This window comes from Schistocerca americana, chromosome 3, assembly GCF_021461395.2.
Source record: "Schistocerca americana isolate TAMUIC-IGC-003095 chromosome 3, iqSchAmer2.1, whole genome shotgun sequence".
In the NCBI taxonomy this organism is placed as follows: domain Eukaryota; kingdom Metazoa; phylum Arthropoda; class Insecta; order Orthoptera; family Acrididae; genus Schistocerca; species Schistocerca americana.
This window is the reverse complement of record NC_060121.1, coordinates 428,411,034-428,424,341: the sequence shown is the minus strand read 5'-3', so window position 1 is coordinate 428,424,341 and position 13,308 is coordinate 428,411,034. Positions and strand designations below refer to the sequence as shown.

Genomic DNA, 13,308 nt, shown 5'->3' with positions numbered 1-13,308 from the left:
TTCTAAATCGTTCGCTTGCCGCCATGTTTAAAGTATGCTGTGAATGGCAAAATGGCGCTACCCACAACTGGCGCCAAGGCAACTTTGCTGCACCATGAACTATACATGACAGGGGTGAACGACCGCTACAGAGATGTGTACTCGCGAATAGACGTGCAACTGTTGAACAACTGACCTCCAAGTCAGCAAGTGGCTATCAACAGTTTCTCCTCAACGACCCTTCAGCGAACGTTGCTGCATATGGGCCTCTGCAGCAAGCGTCTTGTTCATGCATCCCTGCTGACTGCTATTCATCGGCCACGAGACTGGAATATGCACACCAGTACAGAGCTGGACCTCCACTGGTCGGCGACAGATTTCCTTTTCAGATGAATCGCCTTTCATGCACCATCCGACAGATGGCCTTTGGCTTGTACGGGGTCAAACGTGAGAAAGCAATTATCCTGCAACAATCATAAGATCTGAAGAATGTTTTTCTGGCATATCGTGGGTGATCTCGTCATTCTAGAGGACATAATTGATCAACGCAAGTATACATCTACCATTCGGGACCATGTACACCGCTGCATGCTCTTTGTTTTCCCTCGGTACGATGGCATCTACCTGCAGGACAGTGCAATGTATCACACAGCCCGCAGTGTGCATGTGTGGTTCTAAGGCATCAGACTGAGTTTACTGTACTCCCTTGGCCACCAAACTCACCGGATTTAAACTCAATCGAGAATCTGTGAGACGACTTCAATCTGACTGTTGGCGCCATAGATCCACAGCAGAGAAACTTAGCGCCAGGTGGCATCGGCACTGAAGTAAGTATAGCTCCACAATCCTGTCGGTACCTTCCAGAACCTCATTGGCACTCTTCCTGCACATCTCACAGCAGTCCGCACTGCAAAAGTTTGTTACTTAGGCTTCTGACAGGTGGTCACATTAACGTGACCAGACAGAGCTGTAGACGTCGTTTGGCCAGAAATGCGCTCTTAGGCAGTGCTAGTCTGCTTCTTATGTCCTCCTTGCTATTTTCATGTCCTCCCTGTTCCATTCGACACGTGTTGTTTCGCTTCCAAAGTAGCAGAATGCCCTCAATTTGTGAGTTTCGCTCTCACCAGTTTTGATGTTAGGTGTATCACTAACACCATTTCTGCTGTTCCTCATTCCTTGCGTCTTTCTTCGGTTTATTCTCAGTTCATAGTGTGTACTCATTAGACAGTTCATTCCCTTTAACAGTCCTGCGGTTCATCTTCACTTTCACTAAAGATACTAATGTCAACAGTGAATCACTGATTTTCATTTTCACGGAATTTTAATTCCACTTCTGATTCTTGCTTCTGTTTCTGTCATTTTGCGTTACGAAGTACCAAGCCTACTTTTCTCCCATAGAGCATCTTCTGAAGACATATTGTTTTTTATGTTAGTTAGTGGTCTATACAAAAACTACCCACCGAAAAAATTTGACATTTATTCTCGAATGATAACACATTGTCTATTTTGGTATCCCACCAGGAAGGCGGCGCGTGGGTCTGCTCCTGAAAACTGAAAGGTTGGCCGAATGATGGAAGTGAGTAGGAGCAGGAAAAGGTGAAAATCTCTCGGTATTGCAGTGTGAATTATAGATGTTTATTATAGGCAAAAACAAGTTAATAAATGGTTACATAACTTTGCAGCGAGGTGCGAAGCCTTAAACCCGTCGTAAGTAGTACATAGTCTCAATAGCAAGCTAACACCCCCTGAGGTTGAAGCGATGTTTCCAGGCCGTCTGTTCTTGATAAAATGGGCAGAATCTGCAGTGGAGCTCGTAGACCTGCGCACAGCGCCTGCTAGAAAGCGTTGTCGTCGGTGTCGGTGTCGTAGTGCCAAGCTATGAACTTGCACCTACGTCGTGGCATCGTAACTATCGATACCACATGTATAGGCAATGATTTTCATATATCAATGTGAATTACTCTGAGAAGTCGGATCCCTGGAGCCGCTGCACGTTTCAGCCTTAATAGAAGAATAACGTCGCATTTTCTTTGTCCACAGGAGTGTCTGCGTTCTGACTACGTGCAGCATGATGTTCAACATTGGGAACCTTGGTGGAAACCCATTTTTGGCGTTCATGGCGCAGGGAGCTGGCGACTTACCAGGAAATCTAGCAGCACATTTCTTGGGTAACAAATTTGGGCGCAGGTTTACAGAAGCATTCTCATTATTGGCAGCAACCTTGATATCCATATTTATTATCGTCGTTATAACAGGTAAGACAGCCTCTTTTAATTTAATATATAAATGTTTTATGAGTCTTCCTGCCTCCGCCCTCCCCTCCCTACCACCCCCCCCCCCCCCTCCCATGCAGTCCTGTGCCACTGCGGAGAGTGATACTGCGTGCCTTGTATTTCAGTTAAATGCTGTTGCAGCTGCAACCATCTTTCTAGCTTGTTACACAGTGTTACGGTTAACTGCTGCTGTAGTTGACTATGGCCGACCGCCACCTCCCGGGCAGCAGTGCCTGTGGTTCGGTATCCTCCCGATGCACGTTAAACAATGCTGTGAGCCATACCAGACTCCTGGGCTACTGTCATCATGCTTCGTCCTTCGTCTAGTTTCCCAATGGCTCTTCCCCGTGTGAAGTCATCCAGATATTGTCTACAGGATATACTGTAATGAAGAACATTACAAGAGTGCGCCATAACTGCTCGCTAGTTGACAACACACTTCTTTTCCCGTTACTTCTCGAGTTGTGGGACCAACTCCATTTGGCTCTATAGGCACGTTGCCTCAAGCCATGTGACGTTCAGCTTCCTGCGCACTAATGGCAGACCTCTGGGAACATGCTCCCTCACTTTCATTCATTTCCACCGAGTTTCTAATATATTCTGTTACTTTATCACATCCTTAAGTTTTGCGGAATAGTGTACTTAATTCTGCTAATAGCTATTATTTGATAGCTGTAAACCATTTTCTATCAAATGATTAACAATGCTGAAACCCGTCGCTTGTATATTTTTAGTAACTCATGAAGAAATCCCTAATCTAATTCCTATATCGGAGCTCCGTCATTTTTCATATACGGATTTTTTAAATGAGGTGGTTTATGGGAATTGTGACCAATCATCCCTAGGCTGTACAAAGCCCACTCAACTCTTCCATCGGGTACTGGAGTCTCTCTCTGGCGTCCACAATAGCCAAGAGGATGAACCCATGAGTGTGGCCAGGAATGAAATGTTATAGGGATCGGAATAATTATCTGTAGTAACGTAGGGCGAACACAAGTAAGCCGCGTATTCTTAGTCACTTGAGCAGTTTATAACGTAGAATCCAAGAAGTTGACCCTGGAACGTAGTGCCAAGATAAAACATACCGTTGTCGCTTAAGAAATCTGAAGTTGATACTTGTCGCAGTTGCAGGACATGCAAACAGCTGTCTTCTATGAGGGACCATTTCAACTTTTTAGTCCACTGCCACTCCCGTTTCATGAATGGGTTCTCAACTTTCTCGGTCCCGATTAATGCAATCTGCAGTCTTACTACCTATTCATTTTCTACCTACTTTCTTCTTGTTTGTTTTCGTTACATAGTTTTCCAACTGACAGACATCACAGCCTTTGAGACCTTTTTGCCATGTCCAATCTTAAGCAGTCCTTTCTCTACTCATTTACAACATAAAACTCGTTACTGATAACCACTAACATTTTTCCTACTTTGAAGGTCCAGCTTCCCCAGCCGAGACGTTTACATTATTGTGTCACAACGCCATGGAGTTCATGTTATTCGTTTGTAATATGCTAAAAGGTGTTAAAACTTCTATCGACAGGACGACGATTAGTCTCTGCTAGTGGCAGATGTATTCTCACTACTGTCAGTCAGGTCTAATTAGAAGTCACCGGATTCACTCATAATATATCAAATCTGACTAAACATTTTTCTCTGTTCCAGTATCTGGGCCTCACTGGATTGTGACAACCGCAGCTGCGTTCCTCAAGTTCTTCTGCGTAATGTCTCTCTTCACAAACGTACTGCAGAGTATGGAGATCCATCCTACGTGTATTAGACAGATTGGTTCAGCTATAGAGTGGGCTTTTGTCGCAGCAGTAATAGGAATCGCTCCGTATCTTGTTTACTTGGTAATTATTGTGCACATGAATTCCTTAGATACGCATGCAAAGTAACCTATTGTTAGCTTTTTCCTATCTGTACGATAAGGTATAGATTAACCGATAGTTGCTAAGGATCAATCGCACATTTTCAGTCTTGCCTGTACGTTGAGGTGAAAAAGATCATGGGATAACTCTTATCATCATGTCTGACCTGCTTTAGGCCGGCGTACTGCAGCATGGACTCAACAAGTGAATGGAAGCACTGTGCAGAAATGCTGAGCCATGGTGGCTCTACAGCCGTCTATGATTGCGAAAGCGTTGCGGCTGCAGGATTTTTTACGCGAACTGACCTCTCGATTATGTCCCATAAATGTTCGATGGGATTCATGCCGGGCGATTTAGGTGGCCAAATCATTCGCTCGAACTGTCCAGAATGCTCTTCAAACCAATCGCGAACAGTTGTGGCCTGATGACATGACGCATTGCTATCCATAAAAATTCCATCGTTGTTTGGGAACATGAAGTCCATGAAAGGCTGAAAATGGTCTCGAAGTAGCCGAACGTAGCCATTTCTAGTCGATGATCGGTTCAGCTGGACCAGAGGACGCAGTCCATTCCATGCAAATACAGCCGCCGCCATCATGGAGCAACCACCTGCTTGCACAGTGTCTTGTTGACATCGTGGGTTCATGGCTTTGAAGGGTCTGTGCCACACTCTGGTCTACCAACAGCTCTCACAAACTGAAAGCGGGACTCGTCTGAAAAGGTCACGGTTTTACAGTAATCTAGGGTTCAACCGGTATGGTCACGAGCCCAGGAGAGGCTCTGCAGGCGACATCATGCTGTTAGCAGAGGCACACGCGTCGGTCGTCTGATGCCATAGCCCATTAACGTCAGAAATGTCGCACTGTCTAACGTATACGTTCGTCGTACGTCTCACATAGATTTCCGCAGTTATTTCACGCAATGTTGCTCGTCTGTTAGCACTAACAGCTCTTTGCAAACGCCACTGCCCTTTGTAGTTGAGGCCGTCGGCCACTGTGCTGTCCGTCGTGAGAGGTAATGCCTGAAATTTGGTATTCTCGGCACATTCTTAGTGCTGTGGATCTAAGAATACCCAGTTCCGTAACGCTTTCCCAAATAGAATGTCTCCAACTACAATTTCGCGATCAAAGTCTGTTAATTCCCGTTGGGGACCTTTTCACATGAATCACCTACGTATGAATGACCACTCTGCCAATACACTGCCCTTGTATACCTTGTGTACTTGCAATCGCTATCCCATAATCTTTGTCACCTCAGTGTAAGTATCTGAGGGCTACAAAGATTATTTCAAGTGTTTGTGTATCATACGGTAAGATAGAAAAACCATTAGTAAAAGACACCGACTGCCGTGTCCCCCTTTGCCAGTGGTGTCGTCGGATGCGGTATGGAGGGGCACGTGATCAGCACAGTGCTCTCCCGGTCGTTGTCGGTTTCATTGACCTTGGAACCGCTACTAAACGGCCGTTTAAAGCTGATTTTCACTGTTTAGAATATGCCCAGCTTACGTAAACAGGTGTGCTTCTGTGTACTGTGTTTTGTGTTATGTAGTAAGTATCTGTGAGCGGTATACACTCATGTTCAGAGAAAAAAGAACACGTTGAACGATGGAGATAGGACGCTCATATTCACAGGGCATGTACATTAATATGTTCTGCAGAAATGACTAGCATTTCTGTCACCTCGGTTCACCCTTTGTCCTGTTGCCAAGTAGACACAGGGTCTGCCATGGAACCTGGTAACTTGTTCCATGTGTGATTGCACTGACGCATATCGTGTCATCCTGTGATATAGCCATCCATGCTGCATTAACCTGGTTCAAAGTTCATCTGTGGTGGTTTTCAGTGTTCCACAGCACTGTACCTATCATTTCACCATATTCCACACATTTTAGATTGGGAACACATCTGATGGGTCAGGGCAAAAGGCTGAAATCCTGTGACACCAAGAGGGCACGTGTTTGAGCAGCAACATGTGGTCATGCATTGTCTTGCCGAAAAATGGCGTCTGGGGTGTTGGGCATAAATGGTATGGCTACGGGTCACATTCACTGGTCACACTGCCCTGGACAGGCACCAACTCTGATTTGTGGTTGTACCCAATAGCAGCCCACACCATAAGGCCTTGAATTGGCACTGTATGTCTTGTGCGAATGCAGTCACGGTGATGCCTCTCCCCTTGTCTTCGAAGAAACAAAATGCGAGCATCATTTTCACTGACTCGTGTGGCCGAGCGGTTCTAGGCGCTTCAGTCTGGTACCGTACAATCGCTACGGTACCTGCCTCGGCCGTGGATGTGGGTGATGTCCTTAGTTTAGTTAGGTTTAAGTAGTTCTAAGTTCTAGGGGACTGATGACTTCAGATGTTAAGTCCCATAGTGCTCAGAGCCATTTTCATCATTTACAAACAAACAGTAACTGGATTCATCTGAAAACACTATCTGATGCCATTTCTGTCCCCAGTGACGTCGTTCCACACACGATTACCGTCTAGCATGTTTCTGCACAGTCCTCAAAGGTATGCAGAGAAGTGGACAACGTGCACGTAACCCATGCCGTAATAAACGGCGATGGACTGTCACCCATAATAGTGTGCGATGTGTTACACTGTTGCGCTGTTGCTCCAGAGCTGAGGAGGAACAATGCAATTCTGATGAGTTGTTGATCCTCTCGTGGGGTGGTCTGAATGGTGCGACCTGATCCATCTCGTTGTGTTCAGAGGTCTTCCATGAATCATTCTGCACACCCCCGTTGCATTGCCGAAATATTTCATTCCACATGAACAGCAGGCTCCTGGATGGATACATCACATTCTCTCATACCAATAATGCGCCCTTTTTTAAACTCACTGATTTGACGGTACGGTTTGCGTGCATATCGGGGAGGCATCCTGCATGTCTGTTCAAACCACACTGATCCATAACCTTTGATTTATAAAAATGGCTCTAAGCGCTATGAGACTTAACATCAGAGGTCATCAGTGCCCTAGACTTAGAACTACTTATACCTAACTAACCTTAGGGCATCACACACATCCGTGCTCGAGACAGGATTCGAACCTGCGACCGTAGCAGCAGCGCGGTTCCGGACTGAAGCGCCTAGAACCGCTCGGCCACAACGACCGGCTTGGTTTATAGCTACAACGAGAGCTGCGGGCAACTTTTACTGATAGGTAGCTTTGCGCCGCGATATCGACTTTGTCCTTGAACCCGTTGGCAGACATGGTTCAAATGCTAATCATTTCTGCAGAACATACTAATGTGTACGTCATGTGAATGTGAACATCCTATTTCTAGTCGTTCAAGGAGTTGTTTTTTCTGAATATGAGTGTATATACGGACATGGCCATTTGCATGAGATGCTTTACGTTTCTAAATACGAGGGAAAATCAGGTAATGACAAATATATATCATGTTCTCCGCACCTTAGACTATTTTTCCACATAGTCCTCCAGCTGGTTCACATATTTGTCGTATTGTAGCGCTAAATTTGAGATGCTCCTCCAGTAGAATTCTTCTGGCTGGCTACGGAACCACTGTCGGACTGCTGGCTTGGCTTCAACGTTACTTGTGAATCGCTGTCCCGGTAGGAACTTCTTCAGAGGTCCAAAAACGTGGAAATCACTTGGGGAGAGATCTGGACTATATATCGTGTGGTCCAAAGTCTCCCAGTGAAATCCCCAGAGCTCTTCGGTGGTTCTGATTGCCACATGTGGTCTCGCAGTGTGGAGCTGAATCACGTTGTCCACATCGAGAATCCCTCAGAGCCTTCACCTGTTGGCAGCCCTCAGACCTGACAGTGTGGAACAATAACTGCCGGCATTGATGGTTGCACCTTGTGACATGGTATCCAGCAGGAGCGGTCCACGCCTATCACAGGTGGGCGCTGGCAAGGCCACGGTACTGGCGTGGACTCGCAGCATGATAGACTTGGCTTGTGGGCTGCTGCAGTGCTGTTGCCCCACCACAGCAGTTGGATGCGCTGATGTAATAAGAGGCTAACAGCACAGCTAGACACGATTACAGCACCCAGCTCGCTACAAGGTAACATCACCAGCTTGCTGAATGACTTTTGGGCAGGATATTTTCTCGCCGCCCAAACTGTATTCGACAGCAACCAAAATTTTATGTCCTGCTCTAGGACCAGATGGTGGGACATCCCACTTCGACACCAGATTCTACAGGTGTGTAGTGGGGCGAGGGGTAAGAAGTAGTCAGGATGAGGTTTTTGGAATGCGGTTCCCAACAAACGAGTTAAATAAACTGAATTTTTTTATATTATGAAAAAACTGAGTAAACAGGAGCATGCCCAGAGCACACCGTGAGTCCGCTTGCCAGTCTAGGTGAGCATAATGGCCAGAGGAATAGGCAAAGAGAGGAAAAAGTTAATATTTGAATCAGCTGATAGCTGATCAAGAGAAGCAGTGCCAGAGATAGGTTTCCCACTCCATCCGCCCAGGAAAAATGCTAAAGGATGTAAGAGCTTCTAGCCTGAGTCCTGCGCTCCAAGAAGAGGCCAGCCACCAGCACATTACAATCCTCCCAAGCTTCCTACTAGTACTGGCTTGCCATTGCAGCATGTGTGACTAGTTTTGTCAGCAGATCACCTGAAATAACAGCGTCTGCTGAAGGCATAGTTTGATGTATGACATAGGGACAAAAGATTTATGTACGTGACTGAATAAAGTAACGAAAAATCTGGAATAAAATTTTGTTACAAAACCATAAACTGTATCCACTATGACTAGACATCCTGCACACAATATAATGCTAACCAAATACATCTTGCACGAGCAGCAATTAATAAATTGACAAAAGTTATTATTAATGAAAATTTTACACTGAGGCGACAGGAGTCATGGGATACCTCCTACTATCGTGTCGGACCTCCTTTTGCACTTGGTAGTGCAGCAACTCGAGGTGGCATGGACTCAACACGTCGTTGGAAGTCCCCTCCAGAAATGTTTAGTCGTGCTGCCTCTGTAGTCATCCATAATTGCGAAAGTGTTGCCGGTGCAGGGTTGTGCATCAACTGACCTCTAGATTATTTCGATAAATGTTCTATGTGATTCGTTTTGGACGATCTCGGTGGCCAAACCATTCACTCGAATTCTCCAGAATGTTTTTCAAATCAATTGCGAACGATTGTGGTCTAGTGACTTGCAGAGTCGGTCATAAAAATTCCAATTTGGGAACATGACGTTCATGAATGGTTCCACATAGTCTCCAAGTAGCTGAGCACCATGAGGACTCAGTCCAATCCATATAAACATAACCACTCGATTATGGAGCCTTACACAGCGAACTGTTGACAACTTCGTTCCATGGCTTCATGGGATCTGCACCACATTCGAACCCTGCCATCATGTCTTACCAACTGCAATCAAGATTCACCTGACTAAGCCAAGGTTTTGCAGTTATCTAGGGTTCCTCCTACATGGTCACAAGCCCCGGAGAGACGCTGCAGCCATGTCATGCTGTTAGCAAAGGCCTTTGCATTTGTCGTCTGCTGCCACAGCCCATGACGCCAGATTTCGCCACACTGTTCTAATGGATACATCTGTCGTACATCCCACATTGTTTTCTGCGGTTACTCCACACAGTGTTAATTGTCTGCTAGGACTGACAACTCTACGCAAACGCTACTGCTCTGTCATTAAGTGGAGGCTGTCAGCCTCTGCATTTTCTGTGGTGAGGGGTAATGCTGAAATGTCGTATTCTCGATACACTCTTGGCACTGTGAATAGCGGAACAATGAATTCCCTAACGATTTCCGAAATGGAATGCCCCATGTGTCTAGCTCCAGCTACTTTTCCGAATTCATAGTCTGTTAACTCCCATCGTGCGGTCATAATCCAATTGGAAATATTTTCACCTGAATCACCTTTGCACAAATGACTGCTCCGCCAATGCACTGCCCTTTCGTATTTTGTGTACATGACTCTAACACCATCTGTATACGTGTTTATCGCTATCCCATAAATTTTGTCGCCTCTGTATATACACAACTGCAAAAGTGGCATCCACCATACACTCTGTAGTCACCCACGGAGTATATAAGTAGATGTAAAGTAAGACCTTGATACAGTGGGTCACACAAAGACTGACAGACTGCTACATGTATTGCATCAAATGATAAAAGCTTGATAAATCTAATAACTCTATCACTTTTATGTATTACGCAGAGGGTGCTCTAACCTGTTTTTCTTCCCACAGGGTACTGCAATAGACCCTCGATGCCTCTATGGGGTTCTTGGACTACTTCTTGCCTCAGCGGCCATTGTAACATCATTCCTGCCTGAATCATTGAATGAGAGGTTACCTGAAACGCTGGAAGATGCTACCAACTATGGCGCCTGTCAAAAATATTGGAGTTTGCCTGGTACAAGAAAATGCTGATAAATATTCACCTATGACTTTATATTTATTTATTGATCAAAATGCTCTATCCTACCCTTTATTGGATATAATAAAAACTTCATTTAAACTAAACAGGTTTTATTGGTGTAGTTAATAATAAATGTAGAGGCAGTGCCATAGGAGAAACAAAAGAAAACCATGTAATTGATTTATGGTCACAAAAAAACTACCACCAAATATTTAACAGGATGTTCAGCAGATTCAGTAGACAGAAGTAACAGGCCATGGTGTTTTCTGAATAAATGATCACATTTTGTAGCCTGGCACAATCATCTGCCTTTGTGACATGTTGTAATGTTGTTACAAGTAAAACTACGTTAAAGGTTAGCCTCAAAGCAACTTTGATTAAGCAATGAGTTTCCTGATTAAATATTTATGTTCAGTATCAATAACTACTAGCCCATCACCATATGTTGAAATCGCTGTATCTTTCCTATCCCCCCCCCCCCCCCCCCTGTTCATCCCCACATAGCATGAAAGTTTATGCACAGCTGCCACTTGCCCACAGCTCAATGTCATGGGTTCCAGTGTTTGCATGCCATAACACCAAATTAATTAAAAAAATAAATAAAAAAAACACTTATTTCAGGCATCGCTCCTTTCCTAATTTTTTATCTTAATTGTTGCTGATTTTTGTAGCTTTTCCTTGTAATCATTAATTTTTTCGAATTTCACAATTCCCAAGTGTATAATGTTAGATACAATAAGGGCAAGAGCAGTGAAGGGCAGCTTCTTGTCTCCCTTCTCCATAGTTAGGTAAAAGATCTTTGCAAGTTGAACTCATATCCTAAGCCATCAAACAAGCAGACATATTAGTTCAGTACCACTCTGAAGAAAGCTAAAACATGAGGTGGATATTTACTAACAGAAAATGTACCCAGACTCATTTGTTGTGAAATCTCAAGGCTATTTCCTCATTCACTGTGAAACTAACATGAATTACTGTCTCCTTCTCTCATCTCCCCCCACCCCCTTCCCTCACCCCTCCAGTTCAGATCCCAGGTAAGCTCTTGTTAAACACTGTGTGAAGGTAATAATAGTTAAGGCAGAAAGGGTTTTCTACAGTCTTTACAATACTCTGTATAGATTCTTGTAGAAGCTTACAATGATATATGACCATGGGATGGCAGATGATGTCTCGGGAGGGACATTTCACATTACTTACAGCCTCTAACACTATTGGTCATGAGACATTAATGTTGATGCAGAGAAGTCCAGGGACTTTCTCATCAAATCTCTCACATAATCACAGGGAGGGGCGGGGGGGGGGGGGGGGGGGGGGGGCAGTGTTGGGTAATGGAAGAAATATGTGATAATATATTACAACAGATTTGGTGAAAACAAAGGTGACAGTGTATTTGCAGCACTGTGAAATCAATTAACTCCAAGCAGGCAGTTAAACCATATTCTCAAACAAGCATATAATCTACATCATATATGCAGTGTATAGAGATTATGGCTGCTATTGGCCAACATGTAACTGCATGTGTGGCATAGACTGGTATCAGTAAAAGTCACTCTTGTGGGAGGAATGCAGTGCTACCCAACACATAATAAAATATTTTTAAAGGTAGTGACATGAATAAACAGGACCTGCACAAAGTGGTAAATCAGATCACATAAGAATGATTATGAGGTCTGGAAGGGTAGTCTTTTCTCATAGATACTGGTTTAATTATAAATAGGTGTTCTCAGTATGCAAATGAGGAAAGCAAGCTTAAATTACTTTTCACTGAATAAAGCACTCCGTCTTCAGGCCACGAGTGGCCTACCAGGTGGGGTAGGTGGTTAATGTTTAACGTCCCCTCGACATCGAGGTCAGTAGAGATGGAGTGCAAGCTTGGGTTAGGGAAGGAAATCGGCCGTGCCCTTTCAAAGGAACCATCCCAGCATTTGCCTGAAACGATTTAGGGAAATCACGGAAAACCTAAATCAGGATGGCTGGAGACGGGATTGAACCGCGTCCTCCCGAATGTGAGTCCAGTGTGCTAACCACTGCGCCACCTCGCTCGGTGGAGTGGCCTACCAGGACCATCCGACCGCCGTGTCATCCTCAGAGGAGGATTTCATTGAAGAGCAGTATAGAAATTTAGGATGGCTCATATGCTTGTTTAGTGTAGTGTTTCACTTGAACATGCACACAATTATTATATTCTGTGTATGACTAGAGATAAAGTTTGTAGAAACATCTTGAATTAATATGTTAGATGGAATGAACATTACTGGGGAAGGTATAGAATCATTCCTATTTACTATTTCCTAAAAAGAAAATACCTCTGCTCAATCATTACTTGAACGTGTTTGATAAGCTAAGAGTAAAGTAACCAATAAAATTCTCAGACAGTATTCCAAGGAGCATATGCAGAATATATCACCAAATTTAGTAGATGAGTTTGTTTTGAATGTGATGGAACCATCACTCAGATATACTGGTAACATAAAAACTGCTAAACATTACAATTAATTTCTTCTGTTGATAATCACAATGTTTGTGTTTTACAATAAGATTCACATTTTTTATCAGCATGTGATGAAGGTGGCTATGTTAGTTGTCTACATATTCAATGGAATGTAGAACAAGAACCTAGTTGAGTTCAAATAAAACTGTCTGTTACCTCTTATGGTGGAAAAAATTACAGATTATCTCAACATAATTTCTACACTAACTGACTGCTGCTGTTAACCATCAAGATTTACATACCTGTCATTGTGTTACAAAAACACAGTTATTGAATGATGTAATACCAGTAAGATGCTTTTCAGAGCACTTGACAGGT

General features: G+C 44.1%; 1 protein-coding gene across 1 annotated transcript in view; it reads left to right on the top strand.

Moving 5' to 3' along the window:
- The window catches only part of LOC124605809 (solute carrier family 22 member 7-like), a 92,471-nt gene extending 81,868 nt beyond the window's left edge, over positions 1-10,603 (top strand). Inside the window, exons 7-9 of the mRNA XM_047137717.1 lie at positions 2,020-2,234; positions 3,912-4,099; positions 10,328-10,603. Coding sequence (XP_046993673.1) covers positions 2,020-2,234; positions 3,912-4,099; positions 10,328-10,510 — 586 coding nt within the window. The 3' untranslated portion in view covers positions 10,511-10,603. The remainder of the gene's footprint in view (positions 1-2,019; positions 2,235-3,911; positions 4,100-10,327) is intronic.
- The last annotated feature ends 2,705 nt before the right edge of the window (positions 10,604-13,308 follow it).